Genomic DNA, 12,053 nt, shown 5'->3' with positions numbered 1-12,053 from the left:
AAAAAAAAAGAAAGAAGAAAAAAAAAAAAAAAAAGCAGAAACACAGAAAATGATAGTTCTTTATTTTGATAGTTGAGGGGAAAGTTATAAAACACAGAGCTTTGTGACTGCCTCAGAGAGGCAATGAACACAGAGATGAACAATGAACAGGCAATGAACACAGGGCTACAGAAATGTAAACAAGACCAGGCTTCCAGAGAACGTGTTTATGCTATACAACTTCCAAAATACAGCAGCTCCCACAGACTCTAAAGTAAACTAAAACGAGAGTCTTCCAGAACAATCCATACATATTCAGAGGGAAGTCAGAGAAGGCTCCTTCCCTGCATCCGGGGACTGTGCAGGTGCTGCTCTTTCCGGGCAGGAGAGGCCAAGGCTGGTTCCACCTGGGCTTTGGCTTCACGGGGCGGCTTCACCTGCTCTATTCTGTGTTCTCTTTCGAGTTTGCCTTCTCGTTCTTCAGCAGGCTGGCTCCAGCCCCTGCCCGTCTTTCCCTTTTGACCCACAGCCCTTTCGTGTTCTTAGCAGGAAGCCCAGCCAAGCCAAGGGAGCCTGGCCGAGTCCCTCAGGTGGAGCCAACCAGCCCAGGGGTGGCTCCCTCCTTAGGTGTTCAAGACCCAGCCTCGCCATTTGCCAAACATTCAGAAAAAAGGCTATGAATGTAACTTGTTGACCACCTAATACTGTCCTCCCTCTAGAAGTTTCTGACGTGTCTGGTTATTATTCTGTCCCAATTTTTTTGCTCCCGTCCTAGGGTTTTTGACTCTCCCAGGAAAAGAGCAGGCTTCGCAGCCTGGCCCTGCACTCTTGCTGTTAGTTCAGGCAGTGGACTCTGGGCGCATCACAGACTCAGCACCCCACCCGGCTCACCCCTGCGGCCGCAGCTGGACACCCCCCACCCCGGGATCTCCGGAATGGTGAGCTGTTCCGCAAAAGGTCTGTTATCAGGAGGCTCTCGGTCACCCTGAGACTTGCCTTGAAAGGATGTGGGAGGGAGGCAGAGACACGGGGAGGGAAGAGCAGAAGATGTAACGGCTGTCCCGGCAGGAGGAGAACAGAGAGCAGTACAGCCTCCTCCAGGCAGGGCTGGAGGAAAGTCTTAGGTTAAATATCTCAGGAGGCATGAGGGGTGGGGCTGGGTCAGGGCAGCCACCCCAGAGCCAAGGCGCACAGGAGGCGTGCAACGTCCAGGATAAATAGAACCGCGTGGGGAGGAGAAAAGCCAGCTCCACCCTCGCTTAAAACAGTTGCCACTGGCACCAAAAATATATTACTATCTGTACATATGTCATCTTTTAGAAAAGAAAATAAAACCTCCTTGGCACCTTGTAGTTGATTTCTTAAAAATGAGGTGATATATGGCAAGGCCTCCCGCGTGCGCGCACGTCCACGGCTATGCACACGCGTGCATCTCCCTGTCGAAGAGCAGCGCCCCGCAGCGCCCCTGCAGCCCTGAGCGCGAGGAACATGGCCGGGCGGGCCGCCACCAGCTCCTGCACGGCTGTTGTTTGCAGGGGTGCCCTCTGCCGGGGCGCCTGACTCTGCCGTCCATGGGGGACCAGCAGCCCCCATCCCCCCGCTGCTCCAGAAGCAGAGGACAACAGGATCGCCCTCACGTACCTCCTCTGGGAAGGAAGTCCTGTCTCTGGACCCGAGCTGCTTCAAATCGAAGGCAGCCCTGGCCCGCCCCGCCCCGCCCCACACTTACACACGTCTGCCCCCCAGACACCGACGCAAATGCGAGCAGAGGTCAGTGCCGGCCTGAGCGAGCACGTGTGCCCACGGGCTCCACGCCTGGTCACCGGCGTTCCGGCAGGAGGCTGCAGAGGGCGGGCTGGCCGGGCGGCAGGAAGGCGACCCTCGCCTTCTCGGGGCTGCCCAGGCCGGGGCGCCGCCGCTCAGAGGTGGTGACTGCTCTGCAGCAGGGAGGTGACGGTGTCCTGCAGGGCCACGGCCACCTTCTTGGAGGTCTTGCGCAGCAGCGGGCTGTCAGGGTGGCGCTCCTTCAGGTGCAGGACGTGGCCCTCCTGGCTCTCGGACGTGCAGCCGCACTCCTCGCACACGTACAGCTTGGCCCGCCGCTCCTTGTACGCGTACTTCTGCTGCACGCCGTGGATCTTCTTGAGATGAGACTCCAGGGAGCAGCGCTGCGTGAAGGCCTTGTCACACAGGCTGCATTTGTAGGGCCGCACGCCTGCGGGGAGGGCAGCGTTGGCATCAGGGACCCGACTCCGCGGCAGAGGAGCGCCCGGAGGCCCGCCCGACTCCAGCTCCCCAGCGAGCCGCGGAGGACGTCCGCCCAGAGCTCCCAGGCCCCCCGGGGCCCAGGACAGCAGCGCGGTGGCCGCAGCCTTGGCCTCCGCCAGGCGGGCTCCTCTTACCGGTGTGGGTGCGCACGTGCCTCTTCAGGTCGAAGGTGTCGTTGAAGCCCTTCCCGCAGTAGGTGCATAGGTGCCTCTTGACGTCGTTGTGACACTTCATGTGGCGATTCAGCATGCGCTGGTACGTGAAGGCCTTCTGGCAGATGTGGCAGGTGAAGAGGTCTCCACTGGGAGTGTCGCCCAGGGTCACCTGTGGGCGAGGACGGGGTTTGTGACGGACACCCAGGAGTTGGGGCTGCAGGTGGCAGACTGGGAGGACACACACACCAGCCCCCAGCCACGTGAGGAGGGCGGTGCCCACCCCAGAGGCCACACCTCTGTGCCGCTGGCTCCCAGAGGTCTGGTGGTGGGGCTGGAAGGAAGGTCCGCCTCCTGTTGGGTTCCTGAGTCTCTGCGCGGGGCCGCCACCCAGCCCCTTCCTTACCATCTCTAGAGATGGGTGTCCAGCTCCCCACAGAAACAGCCCGATTCAGTAACTCTACCTGTTAGAAAGTCCTCCCTTCACTGGGCCCAAATCTTTCTCTGTGGTTTCTGCTCTCTGTTCCCATTCTATACCTTAGGACAGGGAAGAGTGCCCACAACGCGGTCTCCGTGCAGCCTTCCCAGGCTGAGGCCACCGCTGGGAGCCTGGAGTCCCCTCGCAGGCCAGCCCAGCCCCTGGCCTTACTTGAGCCTGACGTGGTCTGGTCTGACTGAGTCCCTTTGCCACCCTGAATGACTCTCTTGCTTATCAACATTTTTCATTTTCTTTGTAATTATGCAACAGCTGTTCAGAAGTGGAGACGTGGCCTCCATGCCCTCTGTGAATGTTCAGAGGTTACTTGTGCTTTGTGGTGACCTTGTCGCTGGCCACTCCTCCCGAGCTCCCTGGGCACCGGGTGCACCCCATCACCCTGTGCCTTCTGGCCCTGCACTGCTTCTGGCACCGGGTAAATACCTTGTTGCTAGCTAATCAAGCCCTTTGGGGTCAGGACTCGCTCCCCTGGCACATCTGCTGTCCTGTGCCCCCTGCTCTCTCTCTCCACGCGCTCCCTAGCCACTGGGATTAAGGGGTGGGAGGAAGGGCCCTCGGGGATCAGGGGCACTGTGTCAGCTCCCCGGCCAACCGCCCAGCACATGTCATGGCGATTCCCCTCTGGTTACAACATGTGGCCTCCGCAGGTAAGAGAGGCAGGAACAGCATTGCACGGCCAGTTTCCTTCAGTCTCTTGGCTCATAGGAAAGCTCCACGGGAGCCCTTCCTCTAGATGACTGCTTCCAGATCCCGGAGCTTTCAGGAATGCAGGCCCAGCCAGAGACAGCCCTGCTGTTTGCACGCTGGAAAGCAGGGGCATTCCTGTGAGCTCCTTCCTGCCTCGGCTGCTGAGCAGTGGGCGCTCACCAGGCCCCACCCCAGACACAAGGCTCTGGGATGGAAGCACACACTTGGGCGAGGCGGAGACTGCCGCCGGGCACTTGCGCAGGGAGTCGACCACCGAGCAGACTCCAGACCTCACTCTCAGGCAGCGGAGACGCAGGCCCAGGCCAGCTTGCAGAGCCAGGCTCACACTTCCCCGCTTCTCCTAGGACTTCTGTGTAAAGAGGTGCCTCCCCTCAAGACCCGAAACGAAGCTAAACAGCCCCCAGAGAGGACTCCAAAGGGTTAAGCGTCTTTGGAACCTCACTGCTTCTTCCCAGCACATGGGCGTTCTCACTTCCGACCCACTTCTCTTCTTTCCCACCCCCGTCCAGTGAGGTTCACTTCTCTGCAGAAACCTAGACCCAGATCCAAGGCCAATCTCTGCTTAAGTCTCATTTGTGCCACGTCTCGTGGGCTGGACCCAGGAGGATACACGTGCCCCTGGTCGCTGGAGACAGTGTGAGGGTCAGTACCTTCGTCTTGGTGCGCAGGAAGCCATGGTCCCTACTCTGTGGGTCTGCCAGGCGGCTCGTGTCTTCGGAGGGCAGCTGGGCCACCACGCAGGGCCTGGGCGTCACACTATAGCCGGAGTTCCGAAGGCTCATGTCCAAAGCCAGGGGGCAAGAAGGGGGTTCGGCCACTGATGGCTCTGGCTCCCTGTAGGGCTGTGGTGGGCAGAAGCCTAGGCTGACTGGGAAGAGAAGAACAGCCAAGTGAGGGGCTTGGTGGAGAAAAGGGGATTGCACGGGATTTCCGGAAGGTTCCCTGGCGGTAAGCTGGCTGGAACCTGGAGCCGCTGTCCCACCCCTTGCAGGCATGTGGCGGAGCAGGGCTGCCCCCAGCCCACTGCATGCCGCACCTCCCTCCCCCCACCCCATTAAGGTAATTACAGGTGACGCCAGCTAAGCTCCACGGCCCACAGGCCTGCCCGCTGAGTAATTTGTGTCTTAGCGGAACTGGGAGGACCGAATCTGCCCTGCCAATTATTCTTCCCAAGCTGTCTGTCTGCCCCACCTGGGCCAGTCCCTCTGGATTCCAGACCTCATCCACACTCCTGCAGGGACAAAGGGCACCACTGGAGGCCCTGGACCCAGGGACTCATCGCTGCCCCAGAAGGGTCCCGGTGGTCTGTGCCACTCCGGGCCTCTCTTCCAGGCAGATTTAGCTGCTGGCCGTGGGGAACGGGTGGTCCTAACCCCTCTCTCCTTCAGGGTGGTCTGTCCCTGACGTTGCAGCTCATTGGGGCTCCAGGCTCCCCACTCCCGCTGGCCCAGCTTAGCAGGCGAGCAGGCCGGGTGGGGCAGGGCAGGGAGGAGGTCAGGGAGCAGCAGGTGGATGCGGCCTAACAGTCTCCTGGGCAGCCTGCCCAGCTGTTACGCAAGCCTCCCCCAGAGCAGGGACCGCTCACTTGCTTGGTCGCTGTGGCGCTTTGAGGGCTGGGCTCCCGCCCTTCGCACGGCAGCTGCGGTGATACCAGCAATACCGGCAGCCCTTTGACACGCTGCTCCCCACGGCAGACACCTCACGCTAAACAGGGCCGGAGAGGCTTGGCCCTCGTCCTGACTAGACAGGAGGGGAGCTCTCCCGAGTGACACAGAGGAGACAAGTCTCAAACCCCCAGAGCTGAGGCAAACAACCTAATGTTACAGTTTGGTCAGTATTTTTCTCCCGAAGAGGCTAAGCTAGGAACATTTTCCAAGGCTCAGAAGGAAAAATCAAGAGGGGCACAGCAAGGAAAGGATGAGTGGGCTTCAGGGAGAGGGACTTAGCAGACTGACTTAGGGTCTCAGACCATGAAGAAGGCCCCCTGCGCCCGCAGCCCCTGGCCGGTGAGTCAGTGGACGGGGTCCCAGGGAGGGGCGGCCCCCAGCAGGATGCAGCGGGCGAGGCTGGAAGCAGAGGACACACCCACGGCGGAAGGGCGAATATGAAGGCACCCAAGTTTCGGGAGAGACCCCCACCCTCGCCCCCTTCAAACACAACAAAGTTCTGACGGGAAGAATGCGCCTGCCCGCCACCCAAACCCGTTCTGCTGGCACTGGCGCCGTCTGTCTGTCCGTCTGGGGACTCTAATGTGCCACCTCATTCCGGGAGTTGATTCACCAGCACCTGGCCCTGGCCTGGCCTCTCTCCAAGCCCTGGACGGCTGGACGTCAGGCCGGAGCTCTCAGAGGCGCCCCCCGCCCCCCGTCCTCCCACAGTGACAGCCGTCTGTGTACAGGGATAGGGCCTGCCGGAGGGTGGGCGTGTCAGAGTGTTGGCAGCTTCAATTTATGCCAGATTACCAGCTATTGAGATCTTGGCTGAGAATTCAAAACTGGATTACAATTTCCATTTCTCAATCCAGGTAGAGACAAACAGGAACCTCTACCCTCTTCTGTCTTTCGGTATCAGAGAGCGAGATCAAGGCTCCCAAAAGTTGAAGCAGGGCCGCAGAGCCTGCACACGGAGCAGCAGAGGGAGGAGTGACAACAGGTGAGGGTTAACCGGTTTGCGCTCAAACGAGTTGTCACCCTTGGCTCCCTGGCTCCACTAGAGTGGGGTCCATGGTGAGGGTTCTGAGGATCTAAGCAGGTTTAGGGGGAGACCTGTTTCCCAGGCCTGCCTCTCCCGTTCCGCAGAAGCCCTGAAATGACAGCGCTGGGGAACCGGGGACAGGGAGCGGGCCTGCCTGCTCTGCCCCTGTGCCGCTTTTCCCGAGCGAGGGGCAGGTGAGGCCGCCAGGGCGGGGACGGTTGCCTCATCCCACCCCCCCCGCCAAACCCGTCTTCCTGCCACCCCCAGAGCGTGTCCCTGCCACTGTGCCTATCACTGGGTGTCACCGAGCGGCATCAAGCAGAACTGGTCGGGCCCTGCTTGTGCTGCTCTCTGTCCCCTAATTAGATGTTTCCGGCAAGGTGGCGGCCGCTGTGGCTACTCATCGCCCGCCCGCAGCTGAGGAGTGTGGCCAGGTCCTCTCCCTACCCCCTCAGGGGCTGCACGGCTTCCCTGTCGGCTCAACATGCCTCCACCTGGATGACATGTGGGCACTGGGCCCAGAGCAGCTTCCCACCCGAGGCCTTCAGCAAGTCCCCTCTCTCTTGGATTGAAAGCTCCTGGCCCAAATACCAGACAGGGTGCCAGGTCCTACGCTATCCAAGGCCTCAGGCCAGGGCTCGGCACGAGGCCTGCCCCTAGGCTCTCTGGGGAGAGCGGGTGAAGCAGATGTGAGGACACCTAGCCACGGGCTGGGGCTGCTGCCGACCTGGAAGCGGCGGTGGGGGAGCCCAGTGTGTCAGCACAGCCCAAGCTGGCGTTAGGCGGTCTTGCACCCTTATCAGGAAGGGCAGGGTCCCCTGTGCCCGTCTCCTCTGACCCCCAAGTCAGCTAGCAGGGGCCTGAAAGGGAGCCAGTGCCAGCCAACTGGCAGAGCTGGGCAGCCCTGGAAACACAACGGGCCCATCTCTCAGCCTGTCGTTTCCATTCTGTGAACGCCAAGTTTTCTCTCAGGCAGGATCTTCCCCCCTTTCCCAACCGTTCCTCATGCCGCGTCCACAGTGAAGTTAACCAACCCCGTGCACCTCAGCCTCACACCAGGGTGAACGCTGCAACCGGCGGAACCGTACTGTGTTGGCGTCCTTCCTTCCCTTCCTCCCATGCAGCACGGGGCTGGCACCCCTGTGGGATGCCACACGATACTTGCTGAGCATGAAGAGAGTTAAAGAAGAAGCCTGACATCAACAATGGCCGTGCCTTGCTCCCGTCCTCCCTGTGCCCAGAGGACTCGGCCTCACCTGCTCTCTTTCTGGGACAAACAGTCTGGCAGGATTCTGCCTCAGGTCACCCAAGCTAGGGACAAACAGCCTGGCAGCTTGGGTGACGGCACCCTGTGGGACAGCTAGGAATCCCATCTAGCCCACGGTACCCATCCGTGGGCTGGCTGTCTACCCTCCCAGCCTTGCTCCCCCGGAGAGCTCGGCAGACGCGTCCCTCACTGCCAGCACTTCCCAGGAATCAGAATAATCACGGTCAGAGGCATAATCTCTCCCCAACTCCACTCCCTCGCGCCCCTACATGTGTACTCTGGGGCCCAAAGCTGACCTTCTCAGCCTTTCTAACTCGGCCCAGAAAGAGCTGCCCAGGTGCCCACACTGCCTAGTCAGAGCCAGGCTGAGGACGCTCCAGTCCCACGCACCTCAGCCTGGCTGCCCCCCCTGGGGTAGGCATGTGCTGATGAACTGGCAGAACGGACTGCAGACGCTCCGTCTGAAGTGGGGAGGTGGGGGTGCGGTTTTGCGGGGGGAGGTAGGGAAGAGGCCCCAGGATGCTCATGGCTGGAGCATGTCATTCGGCTTCCAGGCCTGGTCCGCCCTCCAGTGCCTTCCTGGCCTTTTGAGATTCCTCTCAGCAGGGGCCTGGAGAACCCCACTTCATCCCCATTCCTGGAGCTTCCCCTTAGGTCCAGGAGATGGAAATTAGCCCCTGGGCACAAGGGCCTGGGTTCATCGTCAAGAAACCAGCATCAGTCCCTGCACTCCACAGTCTATAATGACACAACGAAGGAGAAATGCCAGGGGAGATGGAGGGCAAGGGCTCGAGGGCCAGACAGGTGGCAACTTAGCCATGAACCCTTTCAGTGCTCCTGGCGTGAGCGGTGCCGTCGCCCACCCCTGCAGCCTTCCAGGCCCTGTGCCCACTTCTGGGCTTTTCCCTCAGCTCTGGCAGGAGAGTGAGGCCCAGGGGACTGAGGGTGGGAAACCTCGAGAATTGTGCCTCAGAGAAGAGGCTGGAGTGCAGGTCAGACTGGGGCCCTGGAGTCAGAGCTGCCAGGCCGGGGCCCAGGATCTTCAGTCAGTAAACACTTTCTTTCCAGGCATTCTTTGCTGCTCTAAGGGTCTCAGGGGGCCCTGGCGGGAAGGTCAGACCTCAAACGCTTCATTCCCCAGCCCTCCCGGTGCCTCTCCCAGTGGGACCGGATGGGGTCAATGCTTACTTGGTCACAACGTGCTGAGTCTGTGAGGTGGGGTGAAGGAAACGTGCCCAAGCGGCTCTTAGGGTCACGGTCGGCTGGTGATGGAATGGCCCAGTCAGGGGACAGGCCACCACAAAACACACTCCCCACCCTCTAGCCATCTGAGGCACCCGAGCGTGGCCCGAGAACATTCCCTTTCTCATTTCCAAAAACTGTGGGAAAACTCTCTAGTGGGCCACATGGTTTTGAGAGGCAAAAGTAAGTTCTCTGACTTCTACTCTTTGCTTGAGCCCACAGAACTCTCCCTGGCAAACTGTCACCTGCACCTCCAGGTTAGACCCCACCCCACATCCAGGGTGATTCTGCAGAGTGAGCGGCTCCCCTCACCTGGACAGCAGCAGCAGGTGGCACAGACCATCCTGTGTACCTGATGGGACAGCCCCTGGGTGCGGGTCTCCCCTGCCACTCCCACTGTGGCCACCAGAACTGTGCTGGGGAAAATCACTAGGATGCAAGGAAGTCAATGATTTGAACAAACAGAATTCCTTTGTCCTTCGTAAAAATCAACACATGATCTGTTACTGATTGGGATGTGAAATAAAACTAAAAATAACAACACTCTAGTCTCGAGCAAGGCTCCGCTCACCTTTAACACAGTCCAAGTTCGGTTTATCAGATCCCAAGGAGCAGCTAAGCAGCAAGTGAGACACAGGTGAGGGAGGAGGCAGGAGCAAGGAAGGGGGGTCGCGTCCCTCACCCCCTCACATGGCCCTTCTGGAGGTGGAACACCGATCAACGCCCCAGGGAACTTGGAGAAGAAACTCTACACAGAATCCTGGGCCCACACCCTCCGCCTCCGGTGTGGAGGCAGGCAGCTCACTTCCCTTTCTGTCAGTTTCCCCACTGGGGTCATCAGGACTGCTGGCGCATTCCGACCTTTTAAGGAGGCTGTCGATCGGGGCCTAGGCACTTGAGATAAGGCTAAGCTGTGAAACACCCCACCGGCCCTGTAGGCCATAGGATCCTGACGGTCGTCAGGCCACCACTACACCCACAGTCTCCAACAATTTATTCAGGAGAGAAACCGAGGCAAGAGCCCTCACAGGGCCCCTCACCCCGCTCATTTCACCACTCTCCTACAAGGCCCGGGGCGATGCAGGAGAACGTGCAGATCAAGGGGCAAAGTCGGTTGGTTAATTACAACCTCTCCCCCGTTGGAGGCGCTGGGCAATGTGTTCAGCGCATCCCGCGCCCCACCCCCAAGGCCTGGGGAAGGGGAGTTCCGACGGAAACTGGCTCCCGACCAAAGATTCTGTTAGGGGCGGGGGAGGACCGAAGGCGCAGAAGAGGTCTTGGGGCTAACGTGGAAGATGCCACTGGAGGAAGAAACAACTGGGGTTACTCATCCCCAGTTGACTCCCACGCTGTCAGGGCGTCTTCTGAAAATAAACTGGGTGCCCCAGCTTCCCCCGGGGCTGCTCCCTGGCTGTGGGGTGGGCTCCTTAAAACCCCTCTCAGCTCAGTGGCGTCGTCTGCAAGGTCGAAGGAGGCGCGTTTCTAACAGAGATGAGAGCTGATCCCACTTTTGTCTTCAGGGCTAGTGGGGTGCAGCTCGGCGCCTTCCCCACCGTCTCGCGCTCCCCACGGCTCGGAGCTCCTGCCTGCCCCACCCTCACGGGGACCTTCTGGCAGCCAGTGTTGTGGGTGAGAGGGAGAGATCAATGAAGGTGGCTTCAACTCTGAGTCTTCTCTTACATTTTGCACAAATCTCAGGAGAAACTCCAGCTCGCTCCCTGCCCCCCGAAGTGGCACCGCTCCAGTGCCCTCCTCCCGCCTCATAAAAGTCCCGGCTTTCGGGATTTACGATACGAGAGTGGAGGGTTGCCTGAGCGGTGACACACCCCGTTGCCTCCCCTGCGCCGCGGCTCGGACCGGTGGACGGGAGGGCGGCACCGCGCGGGCCCGCGCGCCTCGGACAGGCCTGCCTCCCGCCCCCCCGGGGTCCTGGGAACCGCTGTCGCCCCCACCTGGCAGCCCCCCGCGCTCACCCCCGCCCCCTCATGGCCGCTCCTTCCGCCGGCCCTGCCCTCCCTTCCCCCCGCGCCCGGGGTCGGCCGCGCCGCGGGCTAACGGGGCAGCGGCCGCTTAAACATTAAATAGGGCGCCCCAGCTGCGCCGGCCGCCGGGCTCCGCGCCACTGCGCCCCGCACGCCGGCCGCTCGACGGGGCCCCGCCGCCCTCTCGGCGGCGCGGGGCTCGGGGCGCGCGGACTGGGCGCCTCACCTGGCACGTATATCTCGCTGCGCTCCTCGTCGGGGAGCTCGCTCCAGTTCCTCCTGCACGTGGAGACGCACGTCTTCTTCACCAGAAACGCGCGGGGCATTTTCGAACCCTCCTCGCCGGGTACCGGCCGCTTCCGTAACTAGGGCCGGAGCAGTCCCACCTTTCCCTGGCCGGGCTGGAGGCGGGCGGGAGGCGGGCGGGGGTGGGGGTGGGGGAGCAGGTCGGAGAAGAAGTCGCCAAAGCGTCCCGCGTTGCGCCGCGAGGCCGTGACCGGGACGGCGCGCGCCCGTTTCAACTCGGCGGAGCTGTCGCTGTCCTCCGTCTGAACGAGGTCCCCTGAGCCAGGTGCACCGGGCGGCGGGGAAAGCGGCAGGTATGCTTCTCCTGGCGCGACTGGCGTCCCTCGCGTCCGCTCGGGAAGTCTTAAAGCGCGAGCAGGACGGACGAGTTCACGCTTTATTGGCTCGCGGCGGCGTGTGTTGGTGGCTGGGGCGGGGAGGGGGGGGTGATCTGAGCTAATTAGCTTGGAGTGGCCCGGGGAGCGACGGCGCATGCGTTGGGAAATAACGGTGACAACCCACCTATTTGTTACCTGTCGAACCGGTTTCCATTCCGCTGCCGGTGAGGTGGCCTCGCGGGCTGGGCGGGGTGGCCGGGAGGGGGCGGGGGGCGGGCGCAGGGCCCCTAGCACACCGCTGCCCAGCCGGCCCGGCCGCTGCCCAACGGGGACCTCCCAGCGGGAGTGCTAGCGTTCGCCTACCGGAGTTTCGGAGTTTCGAAGGGAGCAGAGGAGGGGAGGGAGGGGAAGGGACAATGTTATTCGGCGCTCACACGCTCTAAGGGCGATGAAGTGAAACTCGCCCGACTGGGCCCGGCCCGGCGCGCCCCGGGTGCCTGGGGAGGCGTGAAGCCGTCGGGCGGGACCGGGCGGCCCGGCCCACACTTGTTGAACCGGGCTCGGGCCCAGGCGGCCCCGGGTCCCAAACGCCTGGCTGAGCAATTCGTGGTTCAGCCCAGAGGGAGGTATTTGCTGGTCGCC

General features: G+C 61.4%; 1 protein-coding gene across 1 annotated transcript; it reads right to left on the bottom strand.

The window, feature by feature from the left end:
* Positions 1–1,862: 1,862 nt before the first annotated feature.
* On the bottom strand, positions 1,863–11,325 carry OVOL1 (ovo like transcriptional repressor 1). Its single transcript, XM_081240585.1, has 4 exons — positions 11,015–11,325; positions 4,254–4,471; positions 2,382–2,571; positions 1,863–2,194 (listed from the first exon to the last, which is right to left on the bottom strand). Exons 1-4 carry the CDS (start codon positions 11,112–11,114, stop codon positions 1,899–1,901), a joined length of 804 nt encoding a protein of 267 aa, XP_081096711.1. The 5' UTR covers positions 11,115–11,325; the 3' UTR covers positions 1,863–1,898.
* Between the last annotated feature and the right edge of the window lie 728 nt (positions 11,326–12,053).

The sequence above is a fragment of the Mesoplodon bidens genome, assembly GCF_964165515.1.
Source record: "Mesoplodon bidens genome assembly, chromosome: 7".
Classification (NCBI taxonomy): Eukaryota; Metazoa; Chordata; class Mammalia; order Artiodactyla; family Ziphiidae; genus Mesoplodon; species Mesoplodon bidens.
This window is presented reverse-complemented; position numbering and strand designations above follow the sequence as displayed.